The following is an 18,596-nucleotide window of genomic DNA, read 5'->3' on the forward strand; positions in this document are numbered from 1 at the left end:
GAGTCCGAGAGGAAAGTCGGGGCGCTAGTATTGAGGCAGACAAGATTGAGATGGTTGAAGACATCCACCAAGAGTGAGCCTCTTAGACAGGATGCAGGAGAGCCCCAAAGGGGATGATGGGCATTGAAGTCACCAAACAATATAAACGGCGGAGGAAGCTGAACAATCAGGTGCATCATGTCAGCCTGACTAACTTCGGATGACGATGGAGTGTAGACGGTACAAACAGAAAAAGTAAAGGCAGAAAGAGTAATACGGACAGCTATTGCTTGGAGTGGGGTGGTCAATGGGATGGGATGGTAATAGACATCGTCCCGAATGAACAACATGACCCCACCATGAGCCGGAATACCGTCCACAGGGGTGAGGTCATACCGCTCCGAGGTATAGTGGGTAAAAGCAATACGGTCAGTTGGGCGCAACTTGGTTTCCTGGAGACCAAGGACGAGCGGACAGTGCAGGCGGAGGAGCAGTTGTAATTCCTCCCAATTAGATCGAATACCTCTTATGTTCCAATGTAACAAGGCCATCGCTAGTCAGAAAAAAGGGGGGAACGAGACGGCGGAAGAGCTGGTCACCTTGATGGCCACGGAGGGCCAGGTTTCGAGGAAACAACGCTACAACTGGCGGGAGGCGGATCCTGTTCCATCGAGTCATCGCCAGCTGTGGCTGCTGTCCCGGGTTGCGTAGGAGGGGTAGTATCATTTGCCGACGAGAGACCAGCTGAGCGCCTGGCAGCAGAGCGTCCCGGCGAAACTGAGGACGGCCGGGAGCAGCGACTCACGGATGGAGTGTCAGACGAAACGCGCCGTGGTGGAGAGGGGGATAGACTTCTTCTTGGAGGCCTTCTTGGAAGTCCAAGGAGGCACGGGGATGGTGGGCTGGACCCAAAGAAGGTCCTCAGGGGTGGGGTCCGTTTTGGAACGACGGACCTCGGAAGCCGGGGTCCGGAACGTTTCCCCGATGGATGCCTGAGAAGAGGATCGCTTCTCAGGTGTCTGGGGGGGCGGGGGGGGGGGGGGGGGGGGTAGGGGAAGGAGGAGGTGGAGGAAGGGTGGCCCCTGGGGCAGAGGGGGTGGGGGCCGCGGTGGAGGAGGATTTGGAAGGGAGGGATTTGGGAGGCGGAGGCATAGACCCCGGATGGGGGAGGAACTGGAGGGGGGACAGGATAGGGGTGAGGATACTGTGGAAGGAGTGGACACGACTGAGGCAAACGAAGTTGTCAACGTCACGGGATGGAGGCGGTCATACTTCTTCCTGGCCTTAGAATAAGAGAGACGATCCAAAGTTTTGAGTTCTTGAATCTTCTTCTCCTTCTGATACGCAGGGCAGTCTAAAGATCTAGGCGAGTGGATGCCAGGGCAATTAACGCACTGAGGTGGTGGGGTGCATGTACGTTCCTCACGAAGAGGACGTCCACAATCGCCACAAAGGGGCTCATCCTCACTCCGTGACGTCATGTGCCCAAAGCGCAAACACCGAAAGCAGCGCATAGGAGGCGGGACGTAAGGACGCACGTCGCACCGGTAGCACATCACCTTTACCTTCTCTTGGAGAACGTCCCCCTCGAAGGCGAGGATAAAGTCCCCGGTGTCGATGCGATGGTCTTTGGGGCCGCGCTGGACCCGCCGGACGAAATGCACGCCTCGGCACTCCAGGTTGGCCCTGAGCTCCTCATCAGATTGGAGCAGGAGTTCCCGATGAAAAATAACCCCCTGCGTCCTATTCAGTGCCAGATGCGGGACAATGGACACTGGGATGTCCCCTAGCCATTCGCACGCCTGGAGTGCCACCGACTGTGTGGCAGAGGTGGTCTTTATAAGAACGGACTCCGAACGCATTGTGCTGAGAGCCTCAATTTCCCTGAAGATGTCCTCGATGTGCTGAACAAAGAACATGGGCTTGGAGGTGGCGAACGTCCCCCCCATCGGTCCGAGAACAGACCAAATAGCGGGTGAAGTACTTCGCCCCAAGCTGGCGGGCCTGTCCTTCATCCCAGGGAGTGGCCAAGGGGGAAAGGGCAGGAGAACCAGAACCAGAGAGAGTACCTTTCTTTTTAAAAGACTCAGCTGCAGAGCGACCTGATACATGTTGACGTTTCATCTGCGAAACGTCCGCTCCGATACCACCCACTCCGACCAGGGGCTCTCCCCACGGGCGCCACCCAGCCTCAGTAAGGGCCACCTGGCAGGATAACCGTTGCCGGGAGTCCTGATGCCCCAAGGAGACGGGCATCTACTCCTTGGCCGACGTGGGGAGGTTGCAGCTCAGCTATCAGCAGTACGATCCCTGTGTTGTCAGGGGGCTACAGCCTAGAGGGTACATGACGAAACCACCACAACGGGCTGGCTACCCTGCTGGATTTCGAGTGCCATGGAAAGTCCATCATGATCGTAGGTGCAGATGGGGACGCACTATGGGCGTAACTTGTACAACCCATCAGGCATTTATGCCCAATTTGAGGAATAGTGGGTATGGTTACAACGCCGTTACAATGCTGAGTGCCAAGGTCTTAGTGCACAGAGGACCAGTGATACACCACTTAAGGCGTCCTTCCCCAAAAGGCTCGTACTTCTGTAGAATTTTGAAAAATGGAGGACAAACCCCAAGGGGGGCCATCAGATGGAATGCCAAAACGGTTGAAACTCTTTTTAGTCGCCTCTTACGACAGGCAGGAATACCTCAGGCCCATTCTTACCCCGGACCCACAGGGGGGAGTGGGTACTCATATGCTGCTAATGAAACTCACCATTAGTGCTTCTCTTTCCTCTTGTCGTCCGCTGTGAACACCAGTCTCCTCCATAACTGGTATTGTGGGTCCTGATTGTCAGGAAGAAAGATCAATTTAAAGTTACTGTCAAAATTTAGTCACAAATATAAGACAACTATAATACACGTGAAAGAGGGACAAAGGGTTTTTAATCATGGAATGAAAATGACGCAAATTAAACAATAGAAAACCCAGGTTGTAATATTAACAATATTATGAAAATAATAGATTTATACTCACCATAAAGATGACATGTTGAGCTGCAGACAGGCATGAGCAAAAGACTATTGTGTCAGGTTGTATGAACTTGCGAACATGTATGCGTGTGCATGTGGGGGGACTTACATCCATTTCAAGAGTCACCAGGTTCATTTTCTTTGGGATTTTCCATGCATTAGTGATACTGAGCCATAGATGCCACCATAAACAAGGAGTATTTCTTGTGGGACTAGTCAAAAGTGTAGTTCCTTAAAAGGGCACAGCATCCTTTTCAGTAGCACATAAATAAGCCACTATAAGTAACTGATGTGGCCTTGTGACAACATAAATGGCCTTTCTGTGCTGGTACAGCAAACATCTCAAAGCAAGAGGAAACTACAGCCATTATCTATCAAGGACATGCAGCTATACTGTTTGGTTAAATGTTGGTATCCTCTTTAGGAAGAGTCTCCAGAGCTAAAAATGATCCCCCATTCGGATTTCCAGGTAAGGACCATTTTGGAGTTTGTTGCCATAGCAGGAGAAACAAAACTGGAATCATACAAGTCTGAGCTGGTAAATTGTATCATTTAATCTTTCAGGGACCCTAGAAAATGTATAAAGGGAAATGTACAGGTTGAAGTTAGATGTCATGGGAATTAGAGTAGTTTGATGGTAGGAGGAACAAAATTTCTGGTTAAGTGAATATAGGGCTGTAGAAAGGAACTAAATAGCACTAATGCAGGAATAGGTGTAATAATGAATAAGAAAATAACAATGCAAGTAAGCTACTAACAACAACATTGTAACATTATTGCAGCCAAGATATGTGAAGCCAAAACCCACAGCTGTGGTACAAGCTTACAATACAGCTGGCTCTGCATATGGAGAAATTTAATGTGGTGAGACAAAATACAATATTTGGATAGTTAAGGAACACAGAAATTTAATTGTGACAGCGGTTGGAAATTAAATAGTAGGAAAAGAAAGAGAACATATAGTAGAGGAATGTTGACTGGGAAAAGGAATGAAAGAGGAAGCTGCCTGGTACAATTTTGCACAGAACAATTTAATCATCAGTAACACTTGGTTTAAGAATCATGAAAGAAGGTTACACACATAGAAGACTTGCAGCCACCACAAGGTTTCAGATTGATTATACGATTTTGGGAGAAGAGAATTAGAAATCTGTGTCCAAATTCAAAGATATATCAAGGTGCAATGCAGAATGATCATGATGTACTGGTTATATATTGTAGATTAAAATTTAAACAATGTCAAGAAGGTAGGACGACATATTACCTGAATAAGCTGAAAGAGCCAGAGGTTGCTGCAAGTAATGGAGGGAGCATTATGCAATGACTGACAATACCAGGAGAAAAGGAACACAATAAGACAAGTGTGGGCAAGCAGCCCACCGGTGGTTTTTGTGAGGCCTGCCAATACAGTCAGAATTTTTTGTAACAATTTATAACTTTCTTGAAATGCAAATTAAACTATTGCATGCTATCATTTAAGAACTGTGACCCTCTGCTAACCTCTGCCTACACAAGAATGGCCCAAAAGCCAATGATATTGCCCATTACCGCAGTAGCAGAGCAATAGGTAGCTTTGAGAGCTGGAATTATGAAGTGAGAAGAGGACCAATTATGTGAAAAGAAAAGGCTCAGTAGAATTCATTTGACAAAACAGGAGATCAGAATTCAGTTGTTGAAAAAATATAAAAATGCAGCAAATGAAGCATGCAAAAGTGAATAAAAAGTCAATGAGTGACAGGCAGTAACAAATTGCTAAGCAAGAAAGGCTACAGTCCAAATTTAAGAATCCAGAAGCAGATGTCACTAGGAGAAACTGAAGAGGCCTTTGGAGGTAACAGAAGCAGAAGTATGAATATCAAGAACCAAGATAGACAGCAATTTTTAAATAATGAAGAAAAAGCTGAGAGTATATAGACGGTCTGTACATAGGACGTCAACCTGAGGGCAATGTTATAGAAATGGAAGAGGATGTGGACAAAGATGAGATGGGAGATATGACACATCAAGAACCTGAAGGATCTGAGTCAAAACAAGGTTCATGGAGTGGACAACATCTTGTCATAACTACTAACAGCCTTGGGAGAGCAGCCGTAATGGAACAGAACTATTCCATCTGGTGTGAATATGTATGAGACAGATGATAGTTAATTGATTTAAAGGTGGGATAAGGGACCAAACTACAACGTCACTTATTTGTTCCCAATAAAACAATGCCACAAGGGTGAGAATAAAATGGATGAAACATATAACACAAAATGGAAAGAAAGGAAAAGCCACAAGAACAAAGGGAAGGCTACGAATACTAAAAGGAAAAAAAGAGAACAAGAAAAGAGAGAAGCTAGGAACAGAAGGGAGTAAAACATGAAAGCAGATTACATTGGCTTGCCAACCACGATAATAAAAAGGGAAAGTCAGACACACCACAATACATTAAAACCTCCACCCTAAAACCATTAGGTTGGAGGACACTGAGGGATGAAGGACATGTGCTAAAACCTACATAGAAGTATAAAACCTACTATCATGGATAAAACTTAAAACTAAAGCTGATGTGGAGGCATTGTCACCCAACACTGAAGACCGCATGCTGGGAAAGTTAGAAGTCTACCGCAGAGCGGCTAAAAGTGGGCAGTCCAGCAAGAGGTGGACGACTGTCATTTGGGAGCCACAGCGACATTGAGGTGGGTCCTCACAACAGAGTAGGTAACCATGCGTTAGCCACGTTTGGCCAATGAGGAGCCAGCAGAGGACAACTGACTCCCTGTGAGAGGCCTGCATGGATAACTTCCACACATTCATTGTCTCCTTAATGACACACAGTTTTGTTGTGTGTGCTGTTATGCTATTCCATCACACAAAGTCGGAAAACCCATGCAGTGTAAGACAGAACGCAGGCCAGCTTCAGAGATGCTGATCTCCAGAAGTGATTTCTGCGTCACCTGTTTGGCCCGCTTGTCGGCAATTTCGTTGCCAAGGATTCCGACGTGTCCTGGGGTCCACACAAACACCACGGAATGGTGGGACTGTTCCAGGGAATAGATGGACTCCTGATTGGACACTACCAGAGGATGGAGAGGGTAGCACTGGTCAATAGCTTGCTGGCTGCTCAGTGAGTCAGTACGCAGGAGAAATGACTTGCCAGGGCACGAGTGGATGTACTCAAGAGCAAGTGAAAACACTGCAGCCAACTGGCAAGGAGTGCTGCTCAACATGTCCTCCATGAACATATGTGAAGCCTACGTGACCATCAGCCATTGAGCTGTTGGTGTAAACCACTTCAGAGCCCCCTAACTCGTCAAGAATCGAGAGGAAGCGACAGCGGAGAGCGGCGGGGTTAATGGAGTCCTTAGGGCCATGCAAAATGTCCAGATGAAGCTGTGATCAAGGTGTACACCATGGAGGTATACGTGAATGGACCGCAAGTAGAGGTGGTAAAGGGAAGGACTCCAGTTCAGAGATAAAGGACCGCACGCAAACCACTAATGTTGGACTCGATCTGGGCCACTTATGTGGAAGATCGACCGCCACGGGTAGGAAAAGGAGACGGTAATTCCAATGGTCAGGGCAACTATGAATGTGTGCTGTGTAACTGGTGAGCAGTTGCACACGTCTTATCTGCAGTGGAGGTACACCAGCCTCCACCAGTATGGTGGTCACTGGACTCATTCTAACAGCTCCTGCCTCTAATCAAACCCCACAGTGGCGCACAGGGTCGAGTAATTGCAATGCTAAAGTCGTTTCAGAACGATGAACCACACGCCAATAGTCAATTCGGGATTGGGCAGGGCTCTGTAGAGCTGCAGCAGTGTACAGCAATCTGCATCCCAAATAGTGTTGCTCAGGCAACAGAGGGAATTGAAGTGCTGCCAGCACTTCTGCTCAAGCTGACAAAGATGAGGGAGCCAAGTCAATCGAGCATTGAAAACCAATCCTAGAAACTGATATGTCACCACTACAGTGAGTGGATCGTCAATAAGGTAAAGTGCGGGTTCCAGGTCAACGATACAACACCGACAGCAGTGCATGACGCACGACTTTGCGGGTGAAAACTGGAAGCCGTGGGCTGGAGCCCATGACTGCGCCTTGTGGATGGTCCCCTGGAGGCGCCGCTCGGCAACAATAGTACTGGAGCAGCAGTACTAAATGCAAAAGTCGTCTGCATATAGAGAAGGTGAGTCTGAGGGCCCGAGAGCTGCTGCCAGACCGTTAACGGCCACGTGACTCCAGAACCCAACCCAACTGCCGACATACCATATGTTCCAGCAGCTTACAAAGAACGTTGGTGAGGCTGATGGGGCAATAGCTATCCACATCAGGCAGGTTTTTACCCGGTTAGAGCACCAGAATGATAGTGCTGTCCCGCCATTGCGACAGAAAGATGCCATCACACCAAATCTGGTTGAAGATGACTGGAAGATGTCGCTTGTAGTCAGATGAGAGGTTTTATCATCTGGCTGTGGATCCGGTCAGACCCAGGAGCTGTGTCGGGGCAATGTGCAAGGGCACCGAGGAGCTCCCACTCCATAAATTGGGTGTTATAGGATACACTGCTGCGTTTAGTGAAAGCGGGCGTTCCCTTCCAGCTGCCGTTTGAGTGTGCAAATGGCTGGGGGGTAATTCTCTGAGGCAGTGCCCGGCAAAGTGCCCGGCAAAGTGCCCGGCAAAGTGCCCGGCAAAGTGCCCGGCAAAGTGCCCGGCAAAGTGCCCGGCAAAGTGCCCGGCAGAGTGCCCGGCAAAGTGCCCGGCAGAGTGCCCGGCAGAGTGCCCGGCAGAGTGCCCGGCAGAGTGCCCGGCAGAGTGCCCGGCAGAGTGCCCGGCAGAGTGCCCGGCAGAGTGCCCGGCAGAGTGCCCGGCAGAGTGCCCGGCAGAGTGCCCGGCAGAGTGCCCGGCAGAGTGCCCGGCAGAGTGCCCGGCAGAGTGCCCGGCAGAGTGCCCGGCAAAGTGCCCGGCAGAGTGCCCGGCAAAGTGCCCGGCAAAGTGCCCGGCAAAGTGCCCGGCAAAGTGCCCGGCAAAGTGCCCGGCAAAGTGCCCGGCAAAGTGCCCGGCAAAGTGCCCGGCAAAGTGCCCGGCAAAGTGCCCGGCAAAGTGCCCGGCAAAGTGCCCGGCAAAGTGCCCGGCAAAGTGCCCGGCAAAGTGCCCGGCAAAGTGCCCGGCAAAGTGCCCGGCAAAGTGCCCGGCAAAGTGCCCGGCAAAGTGCCCGGCAAAGTGCCCGGCAAAGTGAGAAGTTTAAAGGCTGTGTGGTGCTCCAGGGAAGGGTGCCGCTTATGCCGTTGTAGAGCTCACCAACTCTCTTTAATTGCTTCAGCGATTTCCAGCAACCACCATCGGACTTCTTTATACTTTGGGCACCCTAAAGAGCGAGTGATTGCGTTTTCTGCCTCAGAAACAATTGTGCTAGTCATCTGCTCAACCATCACATCAATGTTACCATGTGGGGGAGATTCAGCAGTGATAGTTGAGACGAGAGCTCCCCACTTCTCCTTGATCAAAGCCAATTCGGGCAGGCGTCCATGTGCCTGACACTGGGGCAGTGACAGGAAGATGGGGAAGTGGTCACTACCACATAGGTTGTCATACGCTCTCCAGTGGATAGATGGGAGAAGTCCTGGGTTCCAAATTGATAAATCAATGGCCAAGTAACTAACATGAGGCACACTGAAATGTGTGGTGGCCCCAGTATTTAAGAGGCAGAGGTCGAATTGCGACAGTAAAGTTTCGACATTTCTGCCTCAGCCAGTAATCTTGGTACCACCTGACAAGTGGTTATTGTCATTAAAATCTCCCAAAAGTAGGAAAGGTTTAGGGAGTTGATCAATCAGTGCAGCTAATGCATTCAAGGGTACTGCACCCTCTGGAGGAAGATATATATTACAGATAGTTATTTCCTGTGTCGTCCTTATTCTGACAGCCATAGCTTCAAGAGGGGTGTCACCACAGAATGAGTTTAGGACATAGACGCAAACTCCACCAGACAGTATTACAGTCGCTACGATTCTTTTAATATCCTTTATAGCCACTTTGTACAGGCGTCCACATTGCTGGGAACCAGGTTTTCCTGGAGGGCAATGCAGATAGCAGGTGTAAAGCTTAACGGTCACCATAGCTCAGCCATCCGGTGGAAAAAACTGTCGCAATTCCACTGGAGGATGACATGAGACTGGGAAGCAACATTTAATGAGGCAGTTTACGTCTCATAGTCACCTGCTGCCACCGATTTATGGCCTGCACAGCCTATATCCGTAGTGTGAGGGTATGGCGAGATCTAGGTCCTCAGCAGACGCCGAAATTTTCCATCGCATCCTCAGTCACACAGCTTGTAGGTAGTGATGGTGTGGGTGCCACTGCAATTTCCTTGGCATTAGGAGTCTTCTTGTTGGAATTCTCTCGCTGCTCCTTGGGTTTCTCTGGCCGGGAGGACTTCACTGGCTCAGTCTCTGGGACTGAAGCCATATGACCAGCAGCTTTTGGGCTTTTCAGCCACTGGTGGGTGTCATCTTTCCCACTAGAAGAAAGCTGGGAAGGGAGTGACCCACAGGACCCCATCCTAGCGAAAGAAACTGAAGAAGACTTACACTTCTCTGGCTTAGAATTGGGGACAGATGTCCCCGATGGTTGGGGGGGGGGGGGGGGGGTGGCGTGTTGTTCCTAAAGTAGGTGGTGCAGGATCAAAAGGGAAGAAAATTCTCCCACCATCGCAGGGGCAGGTGGTGTCTTCCGGCTCTGAGAGGTGACCTGGGTTGTCGGAGCTGATCGTGCCAGAACTGTTGTACTGGTGGCTTAAGACAATGCCATATGTACAGGAAGCAGGTGTTCAAATTTTCTCTCGGCCTCAGTGTAGGTCAGTTTGTCCATGGTCTTGTACTCCCTGACTTTCCTTTCTTTCCTACTCATCCTGCCCAGCCTTGGTTCATGGGAACAAAAACAGTCTTTTATTCATGGTCATAGCATCCCAGTTGTCAGCATCTTCACACTGTGAAACGATTAGCAGTCTATCAACAATGGCATCATGAATCATGGGTGTTTTGTAATATGGCATAGCGCAACCATCAGGTTTTGCATCCATTTCAATTTTTTTTTTTTTTTATGTTTCCTGTAACTCTCCATTGAAGGTACCACAAAATGTTCAATAATACTTTTTTTATATCAATGCTGAAATGGCACAAAGTACTTTTTATTCCAAGTTAAATCTCGTTTTCAGAAAAAGAGTAACTGTATTGAAAATTAAATTTACGCAAATTCTTTAACTAGCACAAAAATACCAAAACTATACAATATTACTTTCATTTTGAATTGTGTTTGAGAATTTCACTTCAAACAGGTTCAGAGAAGTCTTAGAATAATGTGTTTTTTTTATTATAGTAACTGTGATTCAAAGAAACAAAGTGTCTACTTATGACAGCTGTGAGTTTGTAGAAGATTAACTCAATGTCCATGTTAGGTTACACTAAAATGAACTCACAGAAAAAATAATGTTTCCTGTTTTCCAAATCGAAATGGAACAGCCCATATGTGCCCCAGCCATTGGCAGAGCGGGGAAGTCACATGTGGTACACAGCTTAGTGTGGATGAGTGTGATGGGACAGAGTGTGGTGGGGGGGGGGGGCAGAAAATGGAAGGACGAAATTGGAGAGAAAGTTTAAGTGAAGAGAATGAAATACAAGAAACAGAGCAGGGGTGGATATGTCTGTGTGCATGGGACAGGAGCAAGTGATGATTGAGGCTTGTGGGACAAAGGTATGATATAAGGCAACTCCCATGAACTTCAATCAGATAATCTGATATTGGAGACAATGGCAGTGGTGAAGTCAGAATGCTGGGAACCCATATGCTGTGGGTCATGAAGCCAGGTAGTAGCTGAGCATCTCTTTCTTGGCAGCACATTCTGCCTATGGGTAGTCAATTGTGCTCTTCACTGTGATTTGAGATGGTCATCATGGATTACCAGTTCAGGTAAAATATCATACAGAAGTTACAGTAGAGCTGGAATACATTTTGATTTTATCGATGGCCCTGCCTCTGATAGGGTGAGATATGACTCTGAAGCATGGTAAATTCCTCTAAAGGAGCTGTAATATTATCAGTTGTGTTGCTGCGTATGGCTAGCCTTGCATTTGGTTCTTCCACAGGCAGATCATTGATGTGGAAAGGGACTGGGAGGAAGTATGGCATAACAATGGACCAGGTTACTTAATATGTCAGGTGGCAAATTTCCACTTTGGGAAAGAGAGAAGATGCCAGAGCCAAGACTAGGAATGCAGTTAAGTTGTCCTGTCTGTGGTAATACGGGGAACATTCCTTAACAAGTGACTGAAGGATTAGAGTCACGAGTGGTACACGAGATATGTTTGGGAGTAGAGTGCTCATCTATCATGTCCTTACTAAGGTCTTCAGGACATAAAGAGGAATTGTGAGTCATTTCATGCTGAGTAAGAGGGGATGGCAGCTATCTAACTGAACATACTGTCAGTACAAGTAATCTGTAGTTCAGCAACATGCAACACCATTCTGGAATTAAAAATTACCCTTGAGCAGTCTAATATGCCACACTACAAATCTTAATGGTGTACAAACTTTTGGTGGTATGAACTTGCAAAACATGCTCTGTAAGAATTCAGCACAGAAGAACATTATATGATTATAGAGGAAAGAACTGCGAGTTATCACAGAAAAGCAGAGGCAATAATTACAATACAAAGAGGAGGGCCTAGTGCACAACAGGGAGATTTGGGTGGTCAGGGCACCTCAGTTCATGCAGTAGAGAGAGTTTTCGCAACTGTAATTTTGACACACATTCAAACAGCCCACTCTGAGCACTAGGAACTCTCAGGCATTCATCCTTCATGAAAGTTTACAGTTTTTTTTTTTTTTGTTTTGGTTTTAGGGCGCAAAACTGCTATGGTCATTAGCACCCAGCACGTGACTTAGCAAACAGTAAAAAACCGAAATTGAAAACCAGCAGCAATGGGAACAGAGTCATAAAATTGGAGAAACTAAAAGCAGAAGGAAGGCTTAAAAATCCACTACAGAAAGGGGTTGGTTGTCCCCAAAAAAAGCTTCAAATGACTGACGTCATTTTACTGGCACTAATAAACTGGAGAACGCGGTCGGCTGAGTGCGTGTCATCTGCTAAAATCGATGATAGATCAGGCGAAAGCTGTAGACGGGAGCGTAACGGATTAAAATAGGGGCATTCAATTAAAAGGTGTCTTACCGCCCACAGCTCAGACCAGTGGGGACAGAGTGGGGGAGGATCGCCACTTAAAAGATGTCGATGGCTAAAAAGACAGTGCCCTATCCGGAGTCTAGTTAAAATTACCTCCTCCCGATGACGCGTTCGGGAGGAAGAGGTCCAAGCGGAAGGAAGAGCTTTCACTTCCCGCAATTTATTATGGGGAAGTGTTGACCAATGCGCATGCCATAAATGAACAACTCTGCGACATAAAACGCTCCGTAGATAGGTGAAGGGAATCGGCTGAATAGCTGGCCGAGGAAGAGAGACTGCAGCCTTGGCTGCAATATCGGCCGCCTCATTCCCATAGATACCAGCGTGTCCCGGGAGCCAGAGGAACGCCACCGAGATGCCCCCCAGGTGGAGCAAGCGCAGACAGTCCTGAATCCGGTGGGCCAGAGGGTGCACAGGGTAAAGAGCTTGGATACTGAGGAGAGAGCTGAGAGAATCTGAGCAGATAACGTACTGTATCCGCTGATGGCGGTGGATGTAGTGGACAGCCTGGAGAACAGCGTAAAGCTCTGCAGCATAAACCGAACACTGGTCGGGAAGCCGAAAGTGATTTGGGGTGTCACCAACAATGTAGGCACTCCCTACACCTAACGATGTTTTCGAGCCGTCAGTGTAAATAAATGTGGCGTCCATCATTTGTGCACATAGAGCAGCAAATACCCGACGATAAACAAGTGAAGGGGTACCATCCTTGGGAAATCGACAAAGGTCTCGGAGCAGGCAGATCCAGGGACGGAGCCAAGGCGGTGCTGTACGCCAAGTTGTCAAGAAGGTTTTACGAAAGCGGAAGGAAAGAGAATGGAGCAGTTGACGGAAGCGGACTCCCGGTGGTAGTAGGGAGGAGGAGCGGCCTGCATACCCTACATCAAAGGAGGCGTCGAAAAAAAGGTCATGGGCTGGATTAGCAGGCATGGAAGACAGATGGCTAGCATAACGACTCAGAAGGACAGCCGGCCGATTGGACAGCGAGGGTTCAGCAGTCTCAGCATAAAGGCTTTCCACAGGGCTGGTGTAAAAAGCTCCAGACACTAAACGTAATCCACGGTGGTGGATAGAGTCAAGACGCCGAAGAATAGACGGCTGAGCAGAGGAGTAGACTATGCTTCCATAATCCAATTTCGAGCGCACTAAGGCGCGATAGAGGCGGAGAAGGACCACTCTGTCCGCTCCCCAGGAGGTACCATTCAGGACACGGAGGGTGTTAAGGGACCGCAGACAGCAAGCCGAAAGATAAGAAACGTGGGAGGACCAGCACAGTTTTCTGTCGAACATAAGACCAAAGAATTTAGCGACGTCTGAAAACAGAAGGTTGACAGGACCTAGATGTAAGGAGGGCGGAAGAAACTCCTTACGTCGCCAAAAATTAACACAAACTGTCTTACTTGGTGAGAAACGGAAGCCGGTTTCGATGCTCCATGAGTGGAGGGGATCAAGACATCCTTGAAGACGTCGTTCAAGAAGACTTGTCCGTTGAGAGCTGTAGTAGATCGCAAAATCGTCCACAAAGAGGAAGCCCGAGACATCAGGAAGGAGACAATCCATAATTGGATTGATGGCAATGGCAAACAGTACAACACTCAGCACGGAGCCCTGGGGTACCCCATTTTCTTGGGAGAAAGTACGGGAGAGAGTAGTGTTCACCCGCACCCTAAATGTGCGCTCCGCCATAAATATGCGCAGAAAAAGGGGCAGCCGGCCTCGAAAGCCCCCAAGAGAACAGTGTGCGGAGGATGCCTGTCCTCAAACAGGTATCGTATGCTCTCTCCAGATCAAAAAATATTGCTACCGTTTGGCGTTTCCGGAGAAAATTGTTCATGATGAAGTGGAGAGAGCAACAAGATGGTCAACTGCATAACGATGATTTCGGAATCCGCATTGGGCAGGTGTTAGACTGCGGGATTCCAGCCACCAAGCTAATCGGTAATTCACCATATGCTCCAAAACCTTACAGACACTACTCGTGAGAGAAATGGGGCGATAGCTAGAGGGGACTTGTTTGTCCTTTCCAGGTTTCAGAACGGAAACGACGATAGCTTCCCGCCATCGTCTGGGAAAAGTACTGTCGATCCAAATTCGATTATAAAGGCGAAGGAGGTAACGCATACTATGGGTTGATAAATGCAGCAACATTTGGACATGGATACCATACGATCCTGGGGCGGAGGAGCGAGAAGAAGACAGGGCATGTTGGAGTTTCCGCATGGAGAAAACAGTATTGTAGCATTCTTGAGAGGAGAAAGCAAGATGTCGCACCTCCGCTGCACGTTTCTTCGGGAGAAACACTGGTGGGTAATTTGAAGAGCTCGAAATCTCAGCAAAGTGCTGACGCAATGAGTTAGAAATTGCGACGGTGTCCACTACGGTATCATGCGCGACTGTGAGCCCAGGACCGGGGAGAAACTAGGCGCGCCTGAGAACCGTCGAAGCCGTCTCCAAACTTCCGAAGAGGGAGTAAAGGTGTTAAATGAGTTAATAAAGAATTTCCAGCTTGCCTTCTTGCTATCGCGGATGACACGACAGCATCGTGCACGGAGCTACTTATAGCGGATACAGTTGGCCAAAGTAGGATGGTGACGGAAAATGCGAAGAGCACGTCGTCGCTCACGTATTGCGTCACGGCATGCCCCGTTCCACCAAGGAACTGGGGGACGCCGGGGCAATTCAGAGCTGCGTGGTATTGAACGTTCCGCAGCTGTAAGAATAACGTCAGTAATATGGGTGACCTCATCGTCGACGCTGGGAAAGCGACGGTCATCGAATGTCGCTAGAGACGAAAAAAGTGTCCAATCTGCTTGGGCAAACTTCCAGCGTCGCGAGCGCATATATGGCAGTTGAGGCTGCAGTCGAAGGACACATGGAAAGTGGTCATTCGAGTGTGTATCATCAAGGGCGAACCATTCGAAGTGCCGAGCTAGCGGAACAGTACCGACCGCAAGGTCCAAATGAGTTAAATTTGTCGTGGAGGCAGACAAAAAAGTGGGGACCCCAGTGTTGAGGCAAACTAGATCCGCTTGGTGGAAGACGTCTAGCAATGAAGTCCCCAACAAGCAAATGGGGGGGGGGGGGGGGGGGGGTGGAAGCTGACTAAGAAAATGAAGGAGATCAGCTCGTGCCATTGGTGTGGACGATGGAATGCATACAGTACAAAGAGAGAACGTGTATCCGGAAAGGGAAAGACGGACGGCGACAGCTTGGAAGGAAGTGTTTAAATGGATTGGGTGATAATGGAGAGTATCATGGAGAAGAATCGTGAGTCCTCCATGGGCTGGAGTGCCTTCAACAGAGGGGAGGTCATATAGGACGGACTGAAAATGATGGAGAACAAAGCGGTCATGGGGACGCAGCTTTGTTTCCTGAAGACAGAAGATGACCGGCGAGCAGGATCGTATGAGGATCGACAATTCATCCAGATTGGTTCGAATGCCGCGGATATTCCAGTGGATAATGGACGTAGGGTGAACAGAAAATGGAGGAATGTGACCAAAGGTGCTGTCAACTCAATGACTGCTCAGAGCTTGCGACCGACAGCATGGAATGGCATTCAGCCAAAGGCAGATGATCCTGTTCCATAGGTTGGTCAGGAGCAGCTCCTGCCACCAGCGATCGGCCGGTTGACCGGCCACCAGCAGTGCGCCTCGGCGACACAGAAGACAGCCGAGGGCGATTTCCGCCAGGTGGTGCTGTAGATGGGACACGCCTTGGCGGAGAAGGAGATGAACTGGGTTTCTTTGTAGCCTTCTTGGAAGTATGATGTTTAGATGAAGGAGGAACCGATGGTTGTGAAGTTGGGGTACGTAAAAATCTTCACAAGTAAGCTCTTTTTTCGAAGACTTGGTGTCTGACTTTTGGGCTCGAGATTTAGCAGAACCTGACGAAGGGTGAGCGGGCAGGCGAAAGTGGTGAGGTTGAACGGGCGATCTTTGCGCTGGCCGATCTGACGACCGTGGCACTAAAGGTGAGGTCTCAAGTCTGCGTGGCCGCCTCCTTTGTGGGCCAAGGAGAAGCAAGGACAGTGCTGTATTTTCCTGTCTGAGGCACGGTGGGCAGGTGACAGGCGAATAATTTTTGAGCAGCAAAAGTCGACACCTTTTCCTTCACTCTGATTTCCTGGATGAGCTTTTCTTCTTTAAAAATGGGGCAATCTCGAGAGGAAGCAGCGTGGTCACCCATACAGTTGATGCAGCGAGGGGATGGAGGTGGACAAGCACCCTCATGGGCATCCTTACCACACGTAACACATTTGGCCGGATTGGAACAGGACTGGCTGGTGTGATTGAACCGCTGACATCGATAGCAACGCGTAGGGTTTGGGACGTAAGGGCGAACGGAAATTATCTCATAGCCTGCTTTGATTTTCGATGGGAGTTGAACTTTGTCAAATGTCAAGAAGACAGTGCGGGTTGGAATGAAGTTCGTGTCAACCCTTTTCATAACTCTATGAACAGCCATTACACCCTGGTCAGAAAGGTAGTGCTGAATTTCTTCGTCAGACAATCCATCGAGGGAGCGTGTATAAACGACTCCACGCGAGGAATTTAAGGTACGGTGCGGTTCCACCCGGACAGGGAATGTGTGGAGCAGAGAAGTACGCAGCAATTTTTGTGCCTTTAGGGCACTGACTGTTTCTAACAACAGGGTGCCATTCCGTAATCTGGAACTAGACTTTACAGGACCTGCAATTGCGTCGACACCTTTCTGAATAATGAAAGGGTTGACCGTGGAGAAGTCGTGACCTTCGTCAGACCGAGAAACAACAAGGAACTGTGGCAACGATTGAAGAACTGTCTGTGGCTGAGACTCAGTGAACTTACACTTGTGAGCAGACATAGTGCAAGGTGAGGAAACCATTGCAGAAGAATCCCCCATGATTACCGGCGTCACCGATGGTGCGCTCCTCCCTTGTGGGGGCCCTCGCTGAGGGCACACCCGCCTTAGGTGATTGTTCACACCTCAGGTCACACCTCCCGACAAACGGACGGAGGGGCCAATCGGCACTTTCGGTAGGTATCAGCTCGGGTAATTACCCCTCACCGGGCCTGGCCGTTTCCAGGGGGTACGTATGTGTCCTACCTGTCTACCCAGGGTGGGGAATTACGCGTTAATCCGTCACCGGCTACACATGGAAGTGCGTGGGTCGGCCTTCAGACATGCACAGGGAGGAAAAAAGGGAAAGGAAAGAAGAGGGGTCTCAAACGCCTCAGCGGAGAAAAGGGCAAAGAGAAGAGGGAAGGAAAAGAGAAGGACAGAGGAAGGACGAAGACGTGCAAGTGTAGAAAGCAAGGAATGTGTAACAGTTTCGAGCGTCCGTCTCCGGACGTGGGCACAAACCATACTCCCAGAGGGGGAGAAAGGGAAGGAAAGAGCCAGAGGTGAGGGGGGGGGGGGGGACGAAGACGGGGGGGGGGGGGGGGGGGACGAAGATGGGGGATGGGGAAGGATGCGGAAAGGGAAGGTATGCAGCCCGGAAAGGAAGAAAGGCCACATTAGCTCAGGGTCCCGTGCTCGCTACACACGTATCCACAAAAGAGTTGTGGACCCCCTGGGGGGAAGGTTACAGTTGTCATTCTGACACAGGAAGCTGAACACTGGTTATTAGGTAAGTTGGTGTGTGACATGAGCAGCCAGTCCCATTCTGAGGACACAAACCAGCAAAACGACTGCCCACTGAACTGCAAAAGTTGGCAATAAAAAGCTGTGTGTTGAGGTGACAGTAGGTATGATGGATCTTCTTCCAGGATATATCACACTTGGCTGCAAAATTCCCATTTCAAAAAATTTTCTTTGACAAATAATTGAGTCCTCTGATGTCTTCCACATGAATCGAAGCTTTTTCTTCGGAACTGAGCCTCTGGGTTATATGTAACTCAAGGCAGTGATTTGGGTCACTGGTGCAGTGAGTTATTTTTGGAAAAGTTAAATTTAATTCGAGTGTCAAGAATACAATGAAAAGGAAAATTTGATCTGGAAAGAATCATTGTCCACTTACCAATAAAAATATGAGGGAAGTAAGTACTGGTGTCAGTGGTGTTGAGTAAGAGCTTACATTATTAAAACTGAATGAAGCTCCAGGCCCAGTGGAATCCATTGATGATACTATACTGAATTTGGAGCTGAATTAGCCCCTCTTTACTATCATCAATCATAGACACGAGGAAGAAAAAACAGTGCCCAGAAGTATATGTCACACCTGTCTAGAAGAAGGGTAGTAGAATTGGTTCACAAAACTTATGTCCAATATTCATGACATTGATTTGTTGTAGAATGTTAAAACATATCCTCAGCTCAAATATAATGAGGTACCCTTAGCAGAATGTTCTCCATGCCAATCACACACATTCTGATAACACTC

At 48.7% G+C, this 18,596-nt stretch overlaps 1 protein-coding gene across 1 annotated transcript in view; it reads left to right on the plus strand.

Moving 5' to 3' along the window:
- Window positions 1-18,596, plus strand: part of LOC126228026 (apical junction molecule-like) — a 122,920-nt gene that overhangs the window by 101,949 nt on the left and 2,375 nt on the right. Inside the window, exon 6 of the mRNA XM_049942271.1 lies at window positions 7,649-8,223. Within this exon, the coding sequence (XP_049798228.1) occupies window positions 7,649-8,223 (575 nt within the window). The remainder of the gene's footprint in view (window positions 1-7,648; window positions 8,224-18,596) is intronic.

This window comes from Schistocerca nitens, unplaced genomic scaffold (genome assembly GCF_023898315.1).
Source record: "Schistocerca nitens isolate TAMUIC-IGC-003100 unplaced genomic scaffold, iqSchNite1.1 HiC_scaffold_351, whole genome shotgun sequence".
Classification (NCBI taxonomy): domain Eukaryota; kingdom Metazoa; phylum Arthropoda; class Insecta; order Orthoptera; family Acrididae; genus Schistocerca; species Schistocerca nitens.